The following is a 24022-nucleotide window of genomic DNA, read 5'->3' as shown; positions in this document are numbered from 1 at the left end:
AGCACATTTAATTTTTTGCCCAGAACGAATCTTTTATCTCGTCCTTTCCGACAGGCTGTCATTCCTAACCTTTCGCGGACGTTGCTATAAGTGCAAAGCACTTGTGTTTCACTCTTTGATCGTATGTTAGAAAATACTGAATAAACATCATATTTGTGCACATAACCAAAGCGAGCCACGGCGTCTCCAGGGTCTTTTTGAGCACATCCCGAATTATTCTCGTACTGCTCCTTAATCCTCTCTCTCCCCCTCTGGCTCTCCCTCTTTCGTTCTCGCTCACTCACCCCCTCCTTCCCCTCCCCTCTCTCTCTCTTTAATACAGTGCTTTATCTGGATGTGTAGAAGCAGTGTGTTGGAGAGCGTGTGCGATATAAAGCAGTAAGGCAGCGCTGGCAGCCAGTGTCCTGCCAGGGAGGACTCGCCCGCCACTCAGAAGTGAACGCAGCGCAGACACGCACTGAGCTCGCCTAGTTGAGTCGCCCTCGGCACTTGCTGGTCACCTGGAGATCACTTCACTCTTTGACTGGATTAATCCCAATTGAACCTTAGTTTGTTGTCCTCCCCTTCCTTTTCTCTGTCTTCAAGTCTAAGATTGTGTTACGGTCATGGGGTCTATAATTTCATTTTTATGTAGGCTGGCTAGGGGACTCCTCGTACTGTGAAGCGGATGCCAAGTGGATCTATGTTCTTAAGAGACAAAAGAGCAAAAGAAGGAGAATCCGTGGAACTTTAAGACCGAGGAGAATGCAGTCTGTGTGTTGGTTCGCCGTCCTTCTCCTCTTACCAGCTGTGTACCTGGTGAGTTCTTTCGTTTCCTTTTACTTTTCTTGCCTGGTAGTGAAGAAATCAAACCAAAGCGAGTCAATTACCTGGACCTGTGCTGTCTGAAAGGCTAGGGGTGAGGAAACTTACTGCGGTTACCTGAAGCAAACACTTTTTGGGGGGGATGTGGGGGGTGGTATTGGGCTTCCCTTCATTGAAACGTCACGCACGTCAAAAAAAAGTTTTATCCATTTTGCGGCGGATAAAAATAAATGATAATCTGCTCGACGTTATTAAGCTTTATTGAAAAGTACGATTTCACCGTATTTTCTTTCAGCATCTTGCATATTGGTACCTGTAGGAATTATAGAATATGTTGAGATTTACAGTTAAAATTATGTTTTTCGAGCAATGCGACTAACTTTGTCCTTTATTATGTATTTATTTCGGTGCACTGCTGAGTATTGGACTATGCTAGATTGATTATAGTGGGTTAAAATCGTTCAAAAATACATACGTGTGGAAATCTGTTCTGTATATTCCATGACACTTTGTGATGACGCTATAATAAAATGATTGCCTTAACGATTAAATTCACACCATCTACACATATGTATCAACCACATTCTCCTCTTCAGCCCTGTAAGATTTTCATGCCCCCTGTAGTCGGCAGTCGGCACTAGTTAGCCCATCAATATCCTGCAGAATGTGAACGCACAAATTAATATTCAGCTCGAATGCTAGTCGGTGGCTCTATCTTTAGAACTGCCCTGTTTCTACTGTCCTCACCACAGTGAGTGTTAAGCCGGCAATTACGAATCCTACAGTACGAGTGAGCATGAAATGTCTACCATTTGCAGCTTATACGCTTAAAACGTGCTATTGTTTGTTGACTGTTGTCGTTTGTTTGGAAGGCAGATCGATGCTGGCGTGTTTTATTAATCCATCTCTGACCAGAGCCTAATTAAAACGAGATAAACGGCTTTGCATGGTAGGTAGGGATGGGTCTGTTATACCATACTTCCTCATTTGACATGTCAATTGGTGCATGAAGAAGCTCGTTTGAAATAGTTTACAGTGTCAACACATGTCCGCTGGAGGGCGCCTCACATCATGAAATTGCTCCGTGAAAAGCTATTTTATTTCCAAGTTCACGCTTCATATACAAATCAATCACATTCAAGAAAGTTTATCATAAGATGCGCGTGGCTTTTTAATACTGGTTATTTATTTATTTATTTATTAAATCGTGTACACCGTTTAGAGTATTTGTGAAGAAAACGCTCTTTGTTGGGATTTTCCAATGTGAGGGCTCATCACGGAAAAGGAAGAACGTTTAACTTCCGATTCTGCCCCTATATACAGAAAAATAGGGCAGTAACTACACGGGTTCTTCTGTAGACTCTCTAGCCAAAGACACAGCCCGTAAAACCCTCGCGTTTTTTTTCGCTGGCACGCGCCTTCATGCGGAAACAGACCGTCGTTCAGGCTGAATCCTAGGGGACTCAGAAACAAGCGCATTAATTCTGCTTTAATTGTGAATTGGGGGTATTTCAAAAACCAATTCGCGTGCAAATTATACTGATTCAATTACCGTTCAGTTAAAGACTTCATTACCTGAACCCCATCAAGCAGAATTTGACCAAAAAGTCCAATTTGACCGCTTTTGTTTTTAACGGCGTACTAAAGGCATCGCTGAGATTTAAGTTAGTATGCTCAAATCTGTAAAGGCAGGCACTGTGAAGCAGAACAGAAGCACATAAAGTGAATACAGCTTTGGCAAAGAAGCACACGATGATTGTTTAAATTACCTACATTAAAATTAAGAACAAAGCAATTAGCTAGTCGAATAAATACAAACCTCATCTGATGGGGCTATTAACTTCATCAGTTTTTCGATTATAACGCTGTTTTTTTTTGTACATGACATACAATAATATTTTATACCATAATATTTTCATTATTTGTTTTACCATAATGAGTCATATTCCTAGCTTCTCAACATGATAATCAAAACCTGATCTAGAAGGCGATAATAAGCTTACAGGTAGCGAATGCGAACATCAATCATATTTGTTCTTATTGAAGGACTACTGTATACCACTAAACGCCGTTTAATATAAAAAATGGTATGTACACTTATTCGGGAGTGTTTCGAGTCAAACGGACACAATTACAAATTCCTTCCATTTTAGGATATTTTTCGCAACGTGTGTACGATACCAACACTTATGAGTACGTCTCAAAGTGGTTTTCAGAACCATTCTCTTTTTGGGCTGACACTTATTTAATGAAATGACAGCGGGCAACTGAGAGCTTAGCTCTAGGGGTTTCCACGGCTCCTCGTGTCACGCAAAACGGTTCAGTGCACACCTTAAGGGGATTTCGTGAGGGTCTCTATTGTGCGGTCCTCCGAAGGACTCGAGCAAATGAACTTTATTGTCCAAACACGTGTGTCACTTAATTGCAAATTCAATCAAAGACTTTCAACCTGCCCAGTCTGATGTCTACAGTAGGTGCACTGATTTTTAGGGACCTTTAATCCATAAATTGCAACGAATAAGCAGTATACATTTAACGCGATAACCCACGGAATCTAAGTTATTGTTCCTCGCACACTCAAAAACTCGAAAAATTCGTGTTCGCTATCCAGATCTAATGTGCCACCTGCGTTTTCTTTGAATTAATTATATAAGGTATAATATAGTTCAAGTTTTCATTAAATCTACTATTAGAATGAAACAAATGAACATAATTAAGAGAAGACTGAGGAGATGCTTTCATACTACCATCCAGCCTTTCACTCTTCCATTATAAAATAACAGGCAAGTGTTGTTACTGAAAAACGACAAAAATAAATAAAAAAAATAATCAGTCGATATTATCATACATTCACACATCCGTCAATATGGATGAAGTAATTTATTGTATACATCCTTTACCTTATATACATTATATAAACCAAACTTGTTGCATTATAGCGATCTTTGCGGCATAAAGTCTTCACTTGGAAAGAACATTTAAAAAACAGGAGCGACAAACAGGAAAATATAAGTTTTATTTTAAAAAACGACCACGTGACTTTCCAGATTGTCAGATATTTTCCCAGATGAGGCTTTCAAATGCTGTCATTTTAGTCTTTTGCGTTATGATGCATGCAGACAAAGGCTTCTACTGTTTGTTTCGTTTCCAACAGAAACAATTAATTTTGTAAAGAATACAAAAACACAGCATGCCAAGAATGGCATTGTTATGATTGGATGTTTGGAAGGATTTTTGAGAGCTCGACCAATTTTTTATTGTAAAAAGTAATAGTAGATGACACTTCAATCTGAGCAGGTAGTGCCTGCCATTCTCGGGATCTGTCCTGGTATTCGAATGTCTTCTACTTTTTCTTCTAATTTTAAACCAAACGACAGTAGTATTGAAGAAAATGTGACAAACTTACAAGAAATTCTCCAGAATGTTGAAACCACAGTATGAAGTTAGAGTTCTATTAGACTTAAGATCAAGTTGTGTTTTGAATGATTTTACGCACAGACCGTGTAAATAATTATACACGAATTATACACGGATAAAGTGAATAGAAGTTTTATTAAATCTGTTTTGCTTATGAAGCGGATGATCATATAAATCACTTGAATGCCGTTATTATTCTGTTTTAAATAAATAAAATGTGTCTTTATGTTAAATGTTTCAGACAATACTCTTTCCGTAAAACAGAACAAAGGCTTACTTTTCTTCACTACGTTACACGTGGACAAAACCGGTAAGAAACACAGAGAAAGATTAGAAACAAATTGCAGCTTCCTGTGTGAGAAAGAACATCCAATTAACGGGACGTGGAATAAAAGAGAAGATTCAGTAACAAGGAAAACGGAGATGAGTTTGTCAGCGTGCTATAGAATGTGCCCTTTAAAGGACGGGCGTCCCATTTAAGGTTTGCTCCTGCCGCGTTAGGCTTGACTTTCTAGAGGATGGGCGAATTTATCTTTAATAGAAATTCTTTGTCGCAATATATATAAGTCCTCTAATGAATATTCTTATGTTTTGAGGACGTTAAGATAGACTATTGAATTCTTGTGGTATTGTTGGTGCTGTCTGGTTTAAAACCGTTATTGACTTGCACTTAATCTGCGGTTAGGTCACTAACTGAGATGCCAGCGCTATGTGTGTGTCATGACATATCATGTAAGTGATAAATAATGCGCAGGACAATAATATGCTGTGCACCATTCTATTTTAAATACCACTTTTGGAAACTTTGCAGACGTGCTTTCAAAATTGCTCCGTGTACATGTTGCTACTTTGCCTTATCTTCATTAAACAAAATCTTACTGATATGAAATACTAGACATGGAAAGCATTTTATCATTTATGAAAGAGGTGCGCTCTAAAGATGTCACTCAATTTATAGAGAAAGTGGAATGAATTACGCTTAATGAAAGTGCTCCCCAGTGAATATTGCTGGCAATATCCGGAGACCACTGTGTTCGACTGATACGGCGATGTGGCAGAACACATCAAACAATAAACGAGAACTCACTATAATATGCATGTTGTTGAATTTATGTGTATGTCTTTTTAATATGATGCAGACTTTGATTTCTGAATTTGCAGACCAGCACGTCGATTTTACAAACTGATTTATAAAGCTCTTCCAAAGCTTGTATTTGCATATTGATTAATGGAGGTCACAAAGTATAACGTTAAAGCACTTAATCACGGTTTGCTTAAACATATGAAAGAGTGATAGGGTACTAATCTTTTATTTATCCGAAAATAATTAATCATATTTAAATTATGGTCTAATTATATTCGGTGAATGACATAGATAAAACCCCAAATACAAATATCTTTAATAATTTTCAAATACATGAAGCCAAGAAAAAAGTATTGTCTTCACTAGTATATCAAATATATTTTGCGTGAGCACGTCATATACGTATATACTTCCTTACTTACCTAAACAAAGTATACAGTAATCCAGTATAAAATGTTAATCGGAATAGTTGTAGTCATTTCCTTCAGAATGTGACCAAATTCTTCTGATGTGCAATTGTAAATAAATAAGCAGTGTAGCTAGACATAGCACAGTTTTGAAATTATTTGCATCTTGCATTTTAAAGTTAAAAAACGCAATCGCACAGGGTGATTTGCCAAGTGAACCAATACAATCAAAACCTTAGTTTTTAAGTTCCTATCATTAAATCTGAAATATCTTACATTATTTTTACCCGCATAATGTCCAAGGACTTCAAAATTCAATTTATTTTTGCATAGCCTCCTTCATGAGCACAGACGTATTTATAACTGTAATTCCTTAGCATTAAAGTACTAAACCTTACAACATTTACGTGCATAAACCCACTAATTTTAAAACACTCTTTAATTCACACTTCTCTTGTAATTACCTTTCTTTCAACTATTAATTGAAACTTCACCAAGTGTTATTGCTTTTGCAAAACATTCTTATATCGGGTTGTAATGCACTTTTTATGGATCTCTCTCTTTTTTTAACTCTTGATATGAATGTTGATGTTAAAGTAATGGATATGTTTATAAATTATGTATTGTGCAGTGTTAAAAATATGTTGGCTTTTTTTTTGCGCTTTAGAAGGAAATCGCACAGGGTAAAGATTTCAGGACCTGGGACATCTCCGCAGTCCGAGCATTTTTAACCGAGAAGCTTTCTAATGCCCCAGAAAATTACCTTCTTTCGTTTCTGCATTAACTCCGTCTGCTGTTCTGTTAAACTGATTCATGTCCTTCAGCAAGTCCCTTATTTAAATTCGGACCGCTCGTGTCAAGAGGGACATCAAGTCTTCTATCAACCTCCCACACTGAAACGGTTACCATGCCATGCAGATTTACAGAAACCATTCCTACAATTTAGCTTTTATACTATGTATTTATGCATATAATATTCAACTTCATTACGGTACCATAAGCAATCATGTGTTAAGGCGACAGTTTTCTTGGTCAGGAACCAACGTATAGCTTTTAATAATTCTAATTTCGCTTCAATATGCCGTTGTTTCTTTTCACGGCCTTTTAAAGATTATTGCGGTTAAACACTATAATAAACATTTTTTTTTGTTTAATCTTTTCCATAATTTAGTAAAAGATGAAAATGTGAAATTCTTTTAGCTGAGGAAGGCAAAAGTATAAGTTGATCTTGTTGGCCATTTTAATTAATTAGTTCAATGTTTGGTTTAGGCTTGGATGATTGAAGATTCCAGAGAAAAACACAGAGAAGGAAAAGTTACAAATGTATTTAAAAAAAAAGCCAACAACAACTAGAAAATAGACTTTAAACGCCTGTGTAAGCGTCTACGTAATATTAACAAGGGTACTCGGTTTAGTCCAATTAACAGTTAAACAGCCCGCTGCATTTACAAGCGCAGAACGCTGTCCGCGATCACAGACACAGCACAGTTACCGTCAATAGAAGGACAAGATCATTTTCACTTCTTTCAGTTGTGTAAATCCGTTGATTTTAAGTGTGCTTTATTGGTTGTATTATGGTCGAGAGAACATGCTTATTGATGATGTACTTTACAATTAGAATGACTTCTGTAACTTTAAAATTTCAAACAACGCTTGATCTTTCGTTGTAATAAATGTTTACTCACTATAAAATTTAAAGTCCATTATATAGCTTCTTAAACGCATGTTGGAAGGCAATACATGAAAATATTGATGTCGGATTGTTACATTTGAATTTGTGGTAACACTATAGGTTTATGTGACTGTTAGGCAGAATGCCAAACGCATGAATGTTCTAGAAATGTTATGGAGCACGCAACGTGATTTTTAATTATTTTTTATAATCGTCAATCATTACCTAATTAACTTAGCAAATCCAAAGTTGTCTGATTTCTACGTTTACCGTTATGTTAAAGGAGGCGCATTGAACATTTTCTCGCATTTACGCTGGTTGAGTATAAAACCAGTAATCGACGAGTAGTTAAGTCAAATGACATGAATGAATGAACACATGAGAAGGCCTTCAGCTGCTGAAACTAAAAGGGAGATGTACTGAAAGTTAACATTTTACTTTTACATCTGAATCAAAAAGTTAGCATTAGGGGTGCTGGGCTTTATAATATGTTATCTGTTTTTTGTAAAAGTTTATAGAGGTTATAGTCAAGTATATGATACTCTAGTTAAGAACCATCATAAACACTGTGTGCAGTCATACTATACACAGTCTCACTATAAGCGAGTTTAGGCATGGCCTACAGGAATCGGTAAGAAGCTAAAGAGTCTGATTGATCATCCCAGGACAATTTTATCATTTTAGTAAAAGTAAATTGAGATTAGTAAGAGTTTCTAGTAGTATTTAAAACTGTACATACATGCTAGGTTAAAAACATTCTTCAATGAAGACACAACAGGAATGTATGTGAAAGTAAAGTAGAAGCATCCTTTAAGCCACCGGCAAATTTGTTTTAGAGATGTTGGATTAATGGAGTTTGATTTGCTGTAGCATACTGTATTTTCATGAAATTGTCTTGGTTTTGACCTGATTGTTATCTACAGTAGTCCTCTAATGTTATATACTGTACAGTAGCTAATCTTATTTATAAAAAGAAAAAAAAGTAAATGGTATTTCCATAGAATGAGAAAAAAAAAAAAAACATAACTTAAACTCTGTTTGAATAACTACTATGACGCTAACCTTTTAGTAGATGCCGTCAGGGTAGGCTCCAAACACAATGATCCTGAGACTGGAGTAAGCAAGGCTGAAATAGAAAGTATTATATACAAATCATTTTATTGTTTCAGATAAAAAGGCAAATTTCTATATGTAACTGCAGCAACATTTGCATATGCAAATTATTTTCACTTGGCTTCGATTAGGCACTGATATGTGATCTTAATGACCTTATTCAAATACACTTTAATTAAAATGGTAATGTTTAACTGTTTCAGCATTACTAATAAATCAATTATAAAACAAGGTTTAAAATATTTTCACTTAACAAGAATTGTAAAATATTGTTTTGTACTGTGCCATTTCAAAAATTGTCAAAACTTTGGCGACAGAAAAGACCGAAATTCAGGATCATGAAACAAAAAAAAGTCAGTGGAAGATAATGTAATTAATTTCCAGGGTTAACGATTTTTTCTTAAAGACACAATTTTTAATGCTATTAGAAACAATGATAAAACAAGTTATTAAAAATATCTATTTGTATCACTATATAATACTTTATGAATTTATAGAACACCTTTTGAAGTTGGTATGAAGTGTCAAGTCTATTCCTACTCTAATTTTATTATGCTCACAGTAAAAAAGGCCAAACAGTTATTTTTAATTTTTGTAGGTTTATTTTGTTTATACTATTTTACTCCCCTCTTTTATATAATAAAATGAACATTTTCAGTTATTATATACAGGTTTGGGATCATACCTGGCGCTGCAGTGTTTAGTAGTGCTGCCTCATATCCACCATTCTGGGTTCAAGTCCTGTGCAAAGTCGTCCGTCTTAATTTTGGACATTCTGTGTTTGCGTGGGATTTCTCTCACAATCCCAAAGATGTGATCTGTAATGTGTGGGTGGGCCCGGTGGTGAATTGGTGGCTTATGCAGGGTTGGTTTGTATCATGCTATATTATATTTGAGCACCGTTTCAAAATTAAATAATTTTTTTAGGGTGTATACAAAATAGACAAATGTACTCTTCTCACCACTTTATTTTGAAATGTGTTGGACAAAATAATACAATGTGAATCTCGATACACTTTATTAAGTGTTAATGAACAGCCTTGATTTTTATATTTTTGTCGGTCCATGCATATATTTTGTTTTCTTATGAAGCCAATGGGCACCAAATAATGATGTTATAACAAAAAGAAACTATTGCTACAATGTAAACTGCATTTCTAACACCATTAAATTCATTTCATGGTTGACTGTTCTTTCTAATCCATGTAGAAGTCCTGATACAAAGAGCAGGATTTTCTGTTACATTTTTAAACATCCTGTTATGTCTTACAGCCAGAAGCGCTCCTCAGCAGTCATCCTGGAGTCCTTGACATTGATCTTAATGGGTGGACACTTTAGTTGTCATAAAGTGTCGTTATTAGTGATTAATTAAAGGTTAGAAAGATTGTTAATCAATGATTAGGCAATAATAATAAAAAATGTCAAGTGAAGGTGAACTCTAACACCCTCCTCTATATTAACATTCTTATAGATTTAATAAAGAAACAGGGAAATGAATTAATATTCTTTGCGGGCTCTCTACCTGCATTTCATGGGACACAGAAGACATACAATTTTATTTTCTTTTATTAAATATGTTTTTAATTTACTTCAAGGCAACAGACAATGTACATTTTCTTTACCGTAGCTCACAGGTCAATTAAAATCGCATTTGAATGCATCACATCATCATGTAAACAATAAGGCTTTCATTGAAATTCTACAGTTCATAACTAGTTAATATTTGTCATCTGTGCTTGCATTTTGGCACGTGCTTTTTAAATTTAAACATCTTTTTAAACATTAAATATCTGCAAAGTATTTAGTCTAATAGGTTTATAGGCTACCACAGCGATTATGGGATGTTGCTGGTTCTTTTTTGTGGCATAGCTGCTCCATTGAAATGAAGCTCCTATACATTTTCTAAGTCTAGTTATTCAAATATAGAAAACGCCAAAGAGTACTCCATAAAACTGGAGATGCAAGTCAGGAAAGAATCCAAAAAGAGGTTCCAGTCCCCTTAAAGGGCACACTTGCTCTTGCCAAACCAATTTAGAACCCTCAATAAACATATCCTATGATTTTCAGAGTGTGGGAGGAAGGAAACTGGAGTACTTGGGTCTGGGGGGTTGGGGGTCGATGCGGGGGAACATGGATTTGAAGCCAGGAATAGCGAGCTGTGATAACCGCTGAACTAACCAACCATTCTGCCAGTCTGCTGGCCAGAAATATTTCAGCATATATATTTATATTCTCTTAGGTGCCTTATTAGTAATTGTGTATACATAAATAATCATGGCTATCTATCACCCTTTTGTTACTATATGACACAGCTTCATTTGCAATTGTTTTGACAATTCTTCTTGTTCACCAGTTTATACAAAAAGATGGGGGTTAGGGGAACAAATTCACTTGCACAGTACACCACACCATGAAAGAGTGAGCCATCAGTAGAGAATCTGTCTGTTTTATTTGGACCATACAACATGCATGCTGCCTGTGAACTCTTCCTTTTTAGAACAGCAAGAGTTTGAAATCGGTCTGAGACAGAGGTTTTGGCACTCAGAATAAAACAGGCAGGGAATAAAAGCTTAAAGGGGGAATTTATTAAAAACACCTAAAGACTGAACAAACTGCTTCACCAAACATTAAGCATGCCAAACACAAAGAAATAGAAATGATCCATCCCATTTCATGTATTTAAATTCCCTAAAATGTTTAAAATAACATGAACCTAAAGCAAATCAATATTGCTATATAATCGAGTCCTTATGTACCCCTATACCCATAAATAAATTAAATTATGACTTGGGTTACACCTTGCCTAACAGATTCAATGTTGTAAATAAATAAACATCTGTGAAGCACTATGTTCTCTCAATACAGACAGTTCAAATAGAGATATTGCACACAAGAATATTATCCTTTCAAAACTGGTCACATATGCTTCACTCGGTCAGGCTCTTCAATACAGCTGACCATATAATTTTACAGCTCCCAGAGTCTGATTATCAGAACGCTTGCTCGCTGGGTACTAAGCAGCAAGGTACAGCCACACCAGGTCTGAAGCATTCCTTATTACGAAACTTTTGTACAAGTCTTCTCTGTGATATTCCACATTAAGTCCCCTAAACTGCCATTTCTGTTAGTTGCATTCAACTGGACCGCTGTGTGGCAGCCTAAAACAATGTGCAGCTGCTTATGAAGTTGCCACTTTCAAGGTCAGGAGCCTTGATGGCAGTTAGTTGACAGAGCTCTCGCATTAGCTCAGCTTGTTAGAACCGGTGCTGTCTGATCCAGCAAATGGAGTTTGAATCATTCAGCTTCCTCATTGAAGAGTAGAGGGAGAAAGTCCAGATTAAGACCCCCATAGGCCCCTGGGTGACTTAATGATTAGAGCTCCATAAAAGAGAGTTGATCATGCTTTTCATAATGCAACACACAGACACCCAGTCATTTAATATAGCATGGTATTTCCCACTCTTGATTTTGGTGTGCGGACACTCAGTCGTGTTATCAAGTGGGTAGATTTAAGTGTGTGAATAATCGATCATTTCCTCAGGGCTTGTGAAAGGCCTGGATGCGCACCCAGAATGCCCTGATGGAAGATTCACCTCTGGGTGAGAGGCAGGACTGATACGCCATAAACAACTATCATGTTGATGACCCACTTTAAATGTTTTATTTAAATTGTTCATTTATTGCCTGTGGAAGACATTTTGTACATTAAAATTCATCTTGGGGTTAGAAAAAAATGATTTATTATTATAATTATTAATCTTGAAAATGCCAAAGCAGTGATAATAGGAAGTTTAAAAATAAAATAAAAAGAAAGAAAATATACAAACTCCTTGATTCTTCACAACTTTCTGGCAAATCATTCAATTACATTGTCTGGTCTGTACCAGCTGCCATGCCGCATGCACTTTAGAATGGGTAATTTGCCTGAAGCTACCCATGTTTTTGAGCCTGGCCAGTACTTGAATGGGATGCCATGTAGGAAAAACTTGGGAGCTGCTGGAAGAGGTGTTTGGCGAGGCTAGGAAAGGGTGCATAACTTGTAGTCTGAATGTGCATCCCAGTGCAGTGGTGGGGACACTATGCAGCCAAAATGGCTTCATGCTTTGAATGACATTTAAAACTGAGGTCCTGACTCTTGTGGTCATAAAAGATCCCTTGGCAATTTTTTTGTAAAGAGTAGGTGTTTCCCGACATCCTGGCTCAATTACAACAACAACAACAACAACATTTATTTATATAGCACATTTTCATACAAACAGTAGCTCAAAGTGCTTTACATATTAAAGAATAGAAAAATGAAAGACATAATTATAAAAAATAAATCAACATTAACATCGAATAAGAGTAAGGTTCAATGGCCAGGGGACAGAAAAACAAAAAACTCCAGGCGGCTGGAGAAAAATAAAATCTGTAGGGATTCCAGACCATGAGACCGCCCAGTCCCCTCTGGGCATTCTACCTAACATAAATGAAACAGTCCTCTTTGGATTTAGGGTTCTCACGGAAGGGCTTGATGATGATGATGGTCACGTAGACTTCTTCCTTTTAATCCGTCCATCATTGTTGGAGCATCATGAAGCTTTGAGTAGGTGGAGGTGGCGCAGGCCACCACCACAAAGAAACCGGAAAAAGAAACAGAAAAGAGAGTAGGGGTCAGTACCGATTTTAGAGCCACCATGAATAGTTATTATGATGAATTGAACATACAGAGTATCAGGATTAAGTTAAATTACGATTAAAATGAAGTTATAAAAGGCCATGTTAAAGTAATGTGTTTTCAGCAGTGTTTTAAAGTGCTCTACTGTATCAGCCTGGCGAATTCCTATTGGCAGGCTATTCCAGATTTTAGGTGCATAGCAGCAGAAGGCCGCCTCACCACTTCTTTTAAGTTTTGTTCTTGGAATTCTAAGGAGACACTCATTTGAGGATCTGAGGTTACGATTTGGAATATAAGGTGTCAGACATTCCGATATATAAGATGGGGCGAGATTATTTAAGGCTTTATAAACCATAAGCAGAATTTTAAAGTCAATTCTGAATGACACAGGTAACCAGTGTAGTGACATCAAAACTGGAGAAATGTGTTCGATTTTCTTTTCCTAGTTAGGATTCTAGCAGCTGCATTCTGCACTAGTTGCAAACGATTTATATCTTTTTTGGGTAGTCCTGAGAGGAGTGCGTTACAGTAATCTAGTCGACTGAAAACAAGCGTGAACTAATTTCTCAGCATCTTTCAGTGATAAAGAGGTCTAACTTTACTTATGTTTCTTAAGTGAAAAATGCTGTCCTAATGATCTGATTAATATGTGATTTAAAATTCAGATTACAGTCAACAATCACCCTAAGCTTTTTCCCTCCGTCTTGACTTTTAATCCTAATGTATCCAGTTTATTTCTAATAGCCTCATTGTATCCATTATTGCTGATCACTAAAATTTCAGTTTTCTCTTTATTTAACTTGAGAAAATTACTATTCATCCATTCTGAGATACAAGTCAGACATTGTGTTAGTGAATCAATAGAATCAGGGTCATCAGGTGCTATTGATAAGTACAGCTGTGTGTCATCAGCATAGCTGTGGTAGCTCACGTTGTGCCCTGAGATAATCTGACCTAACGGAAGCATGTAGATTGAGAATAACAGCGGACCCAGGATAGAGCCTTGTGGAACACCATATTGGATATCATGTGTCTTGAGTTGTAATTCCCACAACTAACAAAATATTTTCTCCCTGTCAGGTAGGATTCAAACCAATTTAAGACACTGCCAGAGGGCCCACCCATTGACTAAGGCGATTTCTAAGAATGTTGTGATCAATGGTGTCAAATGCAGCACTCAGATCTAAGAGGATGAGAACAGATAAATGGCCTCTGTCTGCATTTACCCAAGTCATTTACTACTTTAACGAGTGCAGTTTCTGTGCTGTGATTTGTTCTAAAACCTGACTGAAATTTATCAAGAATTGCCTATCACAGCCTGGTAATTCTGGACTCCTAATCATCCCCAACCTCTAACTGGCAAACTGTCTCTCTCACCCCCTCACCACCTAATAATTAATGTGTGGTGCATGTATTGGTGCAAAAATGGCTGCCATCATATCATTCATGATGCGATACCCCCTCAAACATGTAATACATTTTGAGTTTCTTGAAAAGCACTATATAAATTCAATGTTTTCTTCTTCTTCTTCTTCTTCTTCTGTGATGGTATATCTGTTACCGTAAGTGCACAACGTAAATAAATAAATACAGCAACATTTTATTCCTTTCATTTTCTTAATAAATAATGGAATCAAAGTAGTGTCCATAAAATGGTGGTTATATTTTGTTCCTACTATTTGCTATTGTAAAATTAGAGTGATTATATTATTGTTTCAAACATGGCATGATTTTATGCATGTTTAAGGTTTAAGGTTTTTTAGTCCATCAAAAAATTCACTCTGCCCACAATTGCCTTCAGAAAATCATCTGTTTCATAATAAATAGTGAATCCTTCTGACAAGTTTGTAAAGTCACTCAAAGTGATGCTTCTCTAACGCTATGCTCATTGACCAAAATATTGTTACAATGGTCGGCAGAAATTGAATTAAAGTCCTTTGTTTTATATGTTCCATTTTAAATAATCAATAATGTTACAAGTACCCTTAGCCATCTTTAGAGAAGAACATGATGGATACAGTTGGAAGTTGTTCATGGGTAAATTTCATACTAACATTAGAAAGCCTTTCTTTATCCAGAGAACAATAAGTTACCAAGCAGTATGGTAGACCGTGATACTACAGGGACCTTGAAATCTTGACCTGATAGCATTTTGAAAGAGTTAGATGAACAGAGAATGATAAATTATGAAAGGTTGAAGGGCTTATACTCATCAAAAGTTCATATGTTATCATTTTACTTTGTGGAACAACAACAAAATATTGCTGAGAATTTTTTACAGTTGCCCTCTGCCATTAATGCAGACCTGCCTGAGTATGATGCCTGAAAAATTTCACTAGATATGAAAGGAGTGCCTTAACTGTTTACTCCAAGATGTAAAAAATGAACCAGTAGTCTGGAAAATCTTATTTTACATTGAAAAAAACGAATATGTTACGCTTAAATGAAATTTATCTTACAAATGTAAATAAAATAGCTAATTTAATACCAGTAGGATGTTACACTGCAGTTCTGTTATTTCCAGTCAGTACTTCGAGTATGTACATGAAAAATGGCTGCTATTAATGGAAATGGCATAACATATATGCTGACTGCTCTGAAAAACGAAAATATTAATCTTGCTTGAGAAAACGTTTTGCCAGATTTCTGTTTCTCATGCTTTATATATGATGTAGAGTTTTGAAATGCAAAATATATTAGGTATGCTTCTAACCACTCTTCTGGTTTCTGAACCCTCATTTCTAATGAAGGTTAGCAGGCCAGCAATTCCAGTTCAGAAAATGTCATATGGGGCACACTTTGGCACACAATGTTACACTTTTATAGTGGAACATTTTCAATTTGGAGCCAAAGTTCCCGAAAGTGTCCCAGGTGAACAATGGGAAGGGTATGCCAATGTAACGCAGATAGTGACTGGGTAGGGCACCTTGGTCTGTGCTAGAACTCTGCTAAATGAGTAAACTCTCTTCACTTCTTACTCTCAAACTCGGATATCTTAGAGGTTTTCAGTCATCTTTAGCATTTCTACTTACCAAAGAGGCATAAAGTTCACACACCTCTACAGGTGTTGGTAACTCCATCGTTGCACCTCTGGTGTGTTCAGCCATTAAGCTGAATCTTTGGAGAAATGCATTCATTTTCATCAGCAGGTTAATTTCAATCTCCCTTCCTCCTTTCCTTCACAGTAATCTTGCCTGTAACAGCACATACTTACAAGGAATGTGCAGAACTGAGAAGCCACCCCAGCTTTCTTTAAATAAGTGAAGTCAAGACAACATCACGTTCATAATTGCAGACTTTTATATCAATAGCAACATATGGAGCACTGATAAAACCTTTATTCTCCTCTATCCATCAGTTAAGGTCATCTAAAGTAGCATCCTAGTTTTTCTCTCAAATATGCAGGGGTCTACACACAGAGCTACAATAAGTGAGTGCCAGTGTTATATCACTAAATCTGTGGCATAATTAATGCTTTCAAATTAAGAATCATTTTTAATATAATAGTTAGCTTCTTGCCATGGAGGAAAGTGATAAATGAACACTGCTGCCATAATTAACCTGTACTTATTGCACTTGATTGTTCCAAAGCTTTAAGAAAATTAATTTCAACAAGTGAAATATTTAATGATATAAAAGTGTTAAAATGAATCTAGAAATTAGCAATTAGATTTTTTTTTTAATTTAAAGTGTAAGCACCTAAAGCTCACAGACACAGACTTCAGTCATCAATCTAATATTAGGATAGCTGATCCGTTAACTCAGAACAAATATAATACTGCTGACATTTTATTTATTTGTTATTTTCTTCCACCTTTCATTTTATTTTTGCCTGTGTCAGGCCCATGTTAGAATCAGTTAACCCATGTTAGACTCCTTTAACTTTTCCAGATGGTGCTGATAGTGATTTTCCCGTAAAGAAACAAAGAGCATCAGAAAAATATACTGCTATGCTGAACTTGCCTAACTGTACATCAATATCATCTGCAATGCCTCTGCAACCATAGCACATTTGAGCACCTGCTTCAAGGAGATAAGAGAATGGATGAAAAAGAATTTGTTCACTGACAGTCTAGTAAGACTCAAGCCCTGGATATTGGTAACCCATGTTAAATTTGGCTGTTAAAAATTCACCTCATAACAGGTCATAAATCTTAGTACTTCAGCCTGCAAACTTGTTTCTAGGCTTCCTTCGATTTTCAAATGAATATTATTAGTAAATCCTTTTTTATTTAAAGAACATCATAATATCCTCTAACTTTGTAATGCTTTTTTTTCTCCCTTTTACTCATTTTGATAAAATAATGCATTGCAGATCAGTAAAATAGCCAGTGTTAAATGTTACTCTAATCAGATTAGGTAACCCCTTACTGCCCATAAAGAAAGCAGTGGAAAAAATGTGATGTAATCACCTCAAGATACTGAAATATCAGATCATTTTGAACAGTGATGAAGTGAATTTATCCTAATTTAAGTGAAATCTGTTTCCCATTATGTTATGGTGTGAGGTTTGAAATCCTTCTACTTGAGCAGAATAAGCCTGCATGTCAGTAGGATAGTGCAGGTCACCACAATGGACTGCTCACCAAGCAGTAATGTCCCACATCCCAAGTGTATGTGTATCTGTGTGCCTGTCCAGCTGCCATGTCCCTGTCATTCCAACAGAATGCCCATCGCAAACATTTTTTGTCATAATATGAATTGCATTTATCATTACTACAGATGGCGCATCATAAAATGTAACACTGCTTTTCTGAGTCCTATAGCAAAGGGCATGTAACAGAGACACATATTTATCATTGCAATAGGTGGGGCTTCACAAACATTTGTGGTAAAATCCATCCATCCATTTTCCAACCCGCTGAATCCGAACACAGGGGTCCGCTGGAGCCAATCCCAGCCAACACAGGGCACAAGGCAGGAACCAATCCTGGGCAGGGTGCCAACCCACCACAGGACACACACACAAACACACCAAGCACACACTAGGGCCAATTTAGAATCGCCAATCCACCTAACCGGCATGTCTTTGGTCTGTGGGAGGAAACCCACGCAGACACAGAGAGAACATGCAAACTCCATGAAGGGAAGACCCGGGAAGCGAACCCAGGTCCCCTAACTGCGAGGCAGCAGCGCTACCACTGCGCCACCATGCCGCCCTTGTGGTAATATGTTTTATCATTATCAATGTTTGTTATGCACCAATTGTTGGAAGACAAATGCAGTGCATTTTATTACTACATGCATTACAAAATGTATTCCAATAGACGGTCCACTGCAAATGGGAATGTTGAGGTCTATGTTGATTACTTAAATATTAACATGTCTTAGACGGGTAGCACAGCTAGTATTACATATATTTTTTGAATATATTCTCAAAAAGATTACAGTGACTTACATTCATTATCTTGAATTCTTATTAAAAGGTTCTCTTTCCAGTTTATAGACACTTGGAATAAGCTACCAAGTAGTGTGGTAGACAGTAAGACGTTAGGGACTTTCAAAACTCGACTTGATGTTTTCTTGGAGGAAACAAGTGGATAGGACTGGCGAGCTTTGTTGGGCCGAATGGCCTGTTCTCGTCTAGATTGTTCTAATGTACTGTCTCAATTTATCTGGAGGTGAATTGTTTTAAGTGTTAAAATGTGGAAACACTAATTACATCATTATTATTATTATCATTAGTTTTATGGGTACCATATTCTCAGTGAATACTGAACTAAGGCCAAATCATGGTGTACAGGAAGAATTTAGTGTGAGATTTATTTCTGGTTCCTTCCATAATCTCACAGTACATAAATTCACAAACCAGCAAAAACAAAAAAATGACATTTAGGTAGTGCCATGCCCACTTCTGCTTTAAACTTCTGGAGAATTAGCTTTTTTTTATTCTGTGGCCTCTTAATGTTAAATGAATGAAAATATATATAAATATATTTTTACAATATACCTGTATATCTGCTGACATTTATTAGAAGGCTATTGAAATAAATAATAAAAAAAAAGTTTGGGAGAATATTTAATTTTCACAATGATAGTTCTTCCAGCTAATGGAATAAGAAGACAGTTCATTAAGCCTGCTGAACTCTTTCCATCAGGTTAATTCAAATTTGAATAGCTTTTTAAATGGCTGCATGATTCCTAGGTATGTGAGACAGTTTAGATAGATAGATAGATAGATAGATAGATAGATAGATAGATAGATAGATAGATAGATAGATAGATAGATAGATAGATACTTTATTAATTCCAAGGGGAAATTCACATAATCCAGCAGCAGTATACTGATACAAAGAAACAATATTAAATTAAATAGTAATAAAAATGAAAAAATTAAAATAAAATTAATGTTAGCATTTATTCCCCCGGGTGGAATTGAAGAGTGGCATAGTGTGGGGGAGGAACGATCTCCTCAGTCTGTCAGTGGAGCAGGACAGTGACAAAAGTCTGTCACTGAAGCTACTCCTCTGCCTGGAGATGACACTGTTCAGTGGATGCAGTGGATTATCCATGATTGACAGGAATTTGCTTAATGCCCGTCGCTCTGCCACAGATGTTAAACTGTCCAACTTTAATCCTACAATAGAGCCTGCCTTCTTAACAAGTTTGTCCAGGTGTGAGGCGTCTTTCATCTTTATGCTGCCACCCCAGCACACCACCGCGTAGAAGAGGGCACTCACCACAACCGTCTGGTAGAACATCTGCAGCATCTTACTGCAGATGTTGAAGGATGCCAACCTTCTCAGAAAGTATAGTCTGCTCTGACCTTTCTTACATAGAGCATCTGTATTGGCAGTCCAGTCCAATTTGTCATCCAGCTGCACTCCCAGATATTTATAGGTCTGCACCCTCTGCACACAGTCACCTCTGATGATCACAGGGTCCATGAGGGGCCTGGGCCTCCTAAAATCCACCACCAGCTCCTTGGTCTTGCTGGTGTTAAGGTGTAAGTGGTTTGAGTCGCACCATTTAACAAAGTCTTTGATTAACTTTCTGTACTCCTCCTCCTGTCCACTCCTGATGCAGCCCACAATAGCAGTGTCATCAGCGAACTTTTGCACGTGACAGGACTCCGAGTCATATTGGAAGTCTGATGTATATAGATTGAACAGGACCGGAGAAAGTACAGTCCCCTCGCGCCCTGTATTGCTGCACACAATGTCAGACCTGCAGTTCCCAAGACGCACATATTGAGGTCTGTCTGTAAGATAGTCCACAATCCATGCCACCAGGTGTGAGTCTACTCCCATCTCAGTCAGCTTGTCTCTAAGGAGCAGAGGTTGGATGGTGTTGAAGGCGCTAGAGAAGTTTAGGAGAACTGATCAAGTTGAAGATAATATGCAAAGCAGAAATAAAGAAATACTGTACTATGTTTATATTCGCATTAGTCTTAAGCCTTGACATTTTATAGAACCTCTTCACTACATATGGTACCTATGGAGGTTTGAATATTTGACAGTAATATAGAGCACTCTTTCATCTGCATTATGGGATACTGTATGTTTTGTTTAAGTCTTTTACTTCCTGAAATAACTGATTGTTTACTTAGATAAATACCAAGAGGTAGGATGGCAATGGTGAATAAAATGATTGATAAAGGAAAACTCTGTGTGAGTTAATTCAGAATGAGGGAATCAAAATTTGTATAATTTGCACAATCTGAATCTTCTACACTGGAGCATTTGCATAACAAAGTAAATATATATTCCTGTTCAAAAGCTTTTTTAGCATTAGGGTTTTCTGCTAAGAGTCATCAGAGGCGACTGTACATACTGAACAGTGTCGCCAGAATACTGATGGACATTTATCTCCTCTGTAATACTGTTCATGTTTCCCACATCTGCAATGAGTTCTCAGATAAATCTGAATCTTCTCCGGCACTAGCATCCTTAAAACTAAGTCTTATAACTTACTTATTTAAACATTAATTTTCTGACTTAAATGTGATCATTATACTGATTATTTTTGTAATACCTACTGTGTGTGTGTATGTGTATATATATATATATACTGTATATATATATATATATATATATATATATATGTATGTATGTGTATATATATATATATATTTTATGTATTTTTATGTATGCACTGTAAGATGCATGAATAAAAAATAAATGTAACATAGCGTAACCTTCTCAAACTCACCTATGACAGTTCAGGGTCATGAAGAAACTGTAGCCTGATCTTGTAGCACCTGGCGTAAGGTAGAAACCAGAAGAAGGTCACCAGAAGATCGCAGAGAATCGTTTATACATCCACAGAGAGCAAATATGGAATCAACAATTCACCTAATACACATGTCTTTGTAGAAGTGAGCACAAAAACAATACTTGAAAGGCAGGAAAGAGCACTAGTCCATGGTAGGACATCCCTGTGGCATACACACAGTAGTCATCTTCACCACTGCATCTTTGGGATGTGGAAAGGAAATAAATGTTCATAATGACAGATAGAATACGATCAGAACATGATTAATACTTGGTCTCCTTTAGGTTTGTGGCTGCTGTCCTAAACAGTGTACCACTATATTACTGATAAAATTTCTCCTACGTAGAAAATGATTAAATAGAACACACAGACTTTGCTTTATTTGCCTTTTTATGCACCCTATACAAAACTACAATACAATTTACTACTGAATTAGGTTCATGGTCACACAAAGAGTTAGTTTTAGAGATGACAGTAACTCGATATGCATCCTCTGCCCAATTTTCACCATGAATGCACACATTATATCACATTTTATGGCACTACTTGATGTATCATGCTTTTTGGTATATGGCTGGCCATTCATCCTGACCAATACCCCCAGGCTGCCAGATGGAGCCCTCACTGCAGCATGGAGGTGCCCCGAATGCTAGCAGGGACTCGTAGACAATGGAGTGTTTATTCACAGCCCTGCTGGATACCATGGGGGCTGCCAGAGGAAACTGCAGGGAGGATCAAGGACAATTTTTCCAGGTTGAAGAAAAGGAGTTTTCATCTGACCTGGAAGTGTTGCCAGTCACATGGACAGAGAGAGAAAAACACTTCCTGGTTGAGGACTATAAAGGACTGTGGGAGATCCCAGACGGGGGAGCTGAGTTGGGAGGAAGGGAACAACGCGTATGGGTGTGGAGGATTGTTATTGATTTATTATTGTATTGATCTATGAGTATTGTGTAGTGGGGGGTGCTTTGTGCACTATATTGTCTGAATAAATTCAATTATTGGACTTTTATGTGGTGTCTGGCATCTGGTCTGAGGGTTCAAGGGGACGACAGCGCCCCCTATCTGTCACAGCTTCCATATTGATTTTTTGGCACATGAAACTTGCAGTGTTATCATTAGTTTACCTTACTGGGAATGTTCTCCAAAGGCTTGGTTGTTCTGAAAATATTATGTCACCTAGCTAGAATACCTTTCATTATAAAGTTGACAGATACACATTGCTCTTCATTTCCCTCCCTCTTCCTTAAAATTAGGATAAATTCTTTCTGCTTAAGATATTTATATAAGCCATAGTAAAATTAAAAATGAATGAAAATGCAGATGCCAGAGTAATAGGAAATATAATGTAATGTTGTAAAATAATGCACAATGCATGGTACAGATTGAGCTGCACTCGGTATGGACAGGTTGAGATGCTTACTTTTTGGAGAGTAAGGTGTGGTTTTGTTTGTGAAGCGGTGGAAGTTGATGTTGCGAATGGGCAGAGGCAAAGCACTGTCTGAGACATCAGGTGGGCCAAACCTTGCTACTTTAATGGATCCTACTCCATAAAAACCATACAGGAGACACCATAATATGCATTATAATATCTGTGTGTATATATTATGCATGTATGTACTATGTTGAAAGAGCAGAGTGAACTCTACTTGACATATACTGTATGTTATACACAGAAATTAATAAACAGTTACCACTCATAAATTATTTTTAAAAAGAGGGAATAGTTCTGTACAGTAGATAGTTAGATAACTAGGAAAATGCAACCTAGTTGTCATAAATTATGTTTATGTCATTGCTACACTATATCGTGTTTTTGTTTGATAATCTAAATTAAATTGTACTTGTTTACCCAGTAAAGGCCATATAAGATTGATTATCTCATTTAAAATGGTGAATTCCGAAGACAGTGGCAAGTTGCACATTAGTAACAGACTATCAGACATCATAACAATAGCAACTGAGCTCATCATTCATCAAACTGCCAATTACTTTTATTAGTTCCATCATTCATCAATGCACACAGTGGAAGATACCGAGATATGATTCGTGAGGGGTGGAGAGGAATACCAGAATTAATTGCTGACCTTTGTGGATGGTCTGTCTTCTGTGTTTCTCAAGGATAAAAAAAAATCATTGCTTGATTTCACAGTGTAGTCAAGTGAATCTACAGTGTTTGATTTAGTAAATCTTTCTTTGAATCTAAACTGAAAATGGCTGTACCAGTGCTAATAAGACTTTCTTGACTAAAAAATTGTTTTACCAAACAATGAGTTAAATTGTTTTTTTTTATGTTGTGCTTATTTTGTTTCACATGCCAGCAATATTGGTTGAGGTACACAGTATAGTACCATCAATCTGGATTCAGCTACTCTTAAAAATGTGTACTTTTTTGAAACAAATTTCTTATGATTGTACTATGAGCCTGTGATGAGATTTGAAAGTTGGCCCTTATCCTTTAAACTGTAGCCAATGCTGCATTCATTTTCTAGATGAATATGGCATGGTGCATGCAAATTTTACACTTAGTAGGATAACAAGGAAGAAAAATCCATTTATTAGACTTACAGGTTTATAGAGTCATTATTGTCACATGTAGAGAGTACAGTGAAATTTTTGTGCTAATCAACATGCAACATGTCACCGCTCAATTT

The 24022-nt window shown here is 36.8% G+C and overlaps 1 protein-coding gene across 1 annotated transcript in view; it reads left to right on the top strand.

Moving 5' to 3' along the window:
- The first annotated feature begins 73 nt into the window (after nucleotides 1-73).
- Nucleotides 74-24022, top strand: part of nxph1 (neurexophilin 1) — a 242355-nt gene continuing 218406 nt past the window's right edge. Inside the window, exon 1 of the mRNA XM_039736948.1 lies at nucleotides 74-798. Coding sequence (XP_039592882.1) covers nucleotides 745-798 — 54 coding nt within the window. The 5' untranslated portion in view covers nucleotides 74-744. The remainder of the gene's footprint in view (nucleotides 799-24022) is intronic.

Source organism: Polypterus senegalus, chromosome 15 (assembly GCF_016835505.1).
Source record: "Polypterus senegalus isolate Bchr_013 chromosome 15, ASM1683550v1, whole genome shotgun sequence".
NCBI classification, from domain to species: Eukaryota; Metazoa; Chordata; class Cladistia; order Polypteriformes; family Polypteridae; genus Polypterus; species Polypterus senegalus.
Note: the sequence above shows the minus strand (reverse complement) of the source record. Positions and strands in the feature narration are given on the sequence as shown.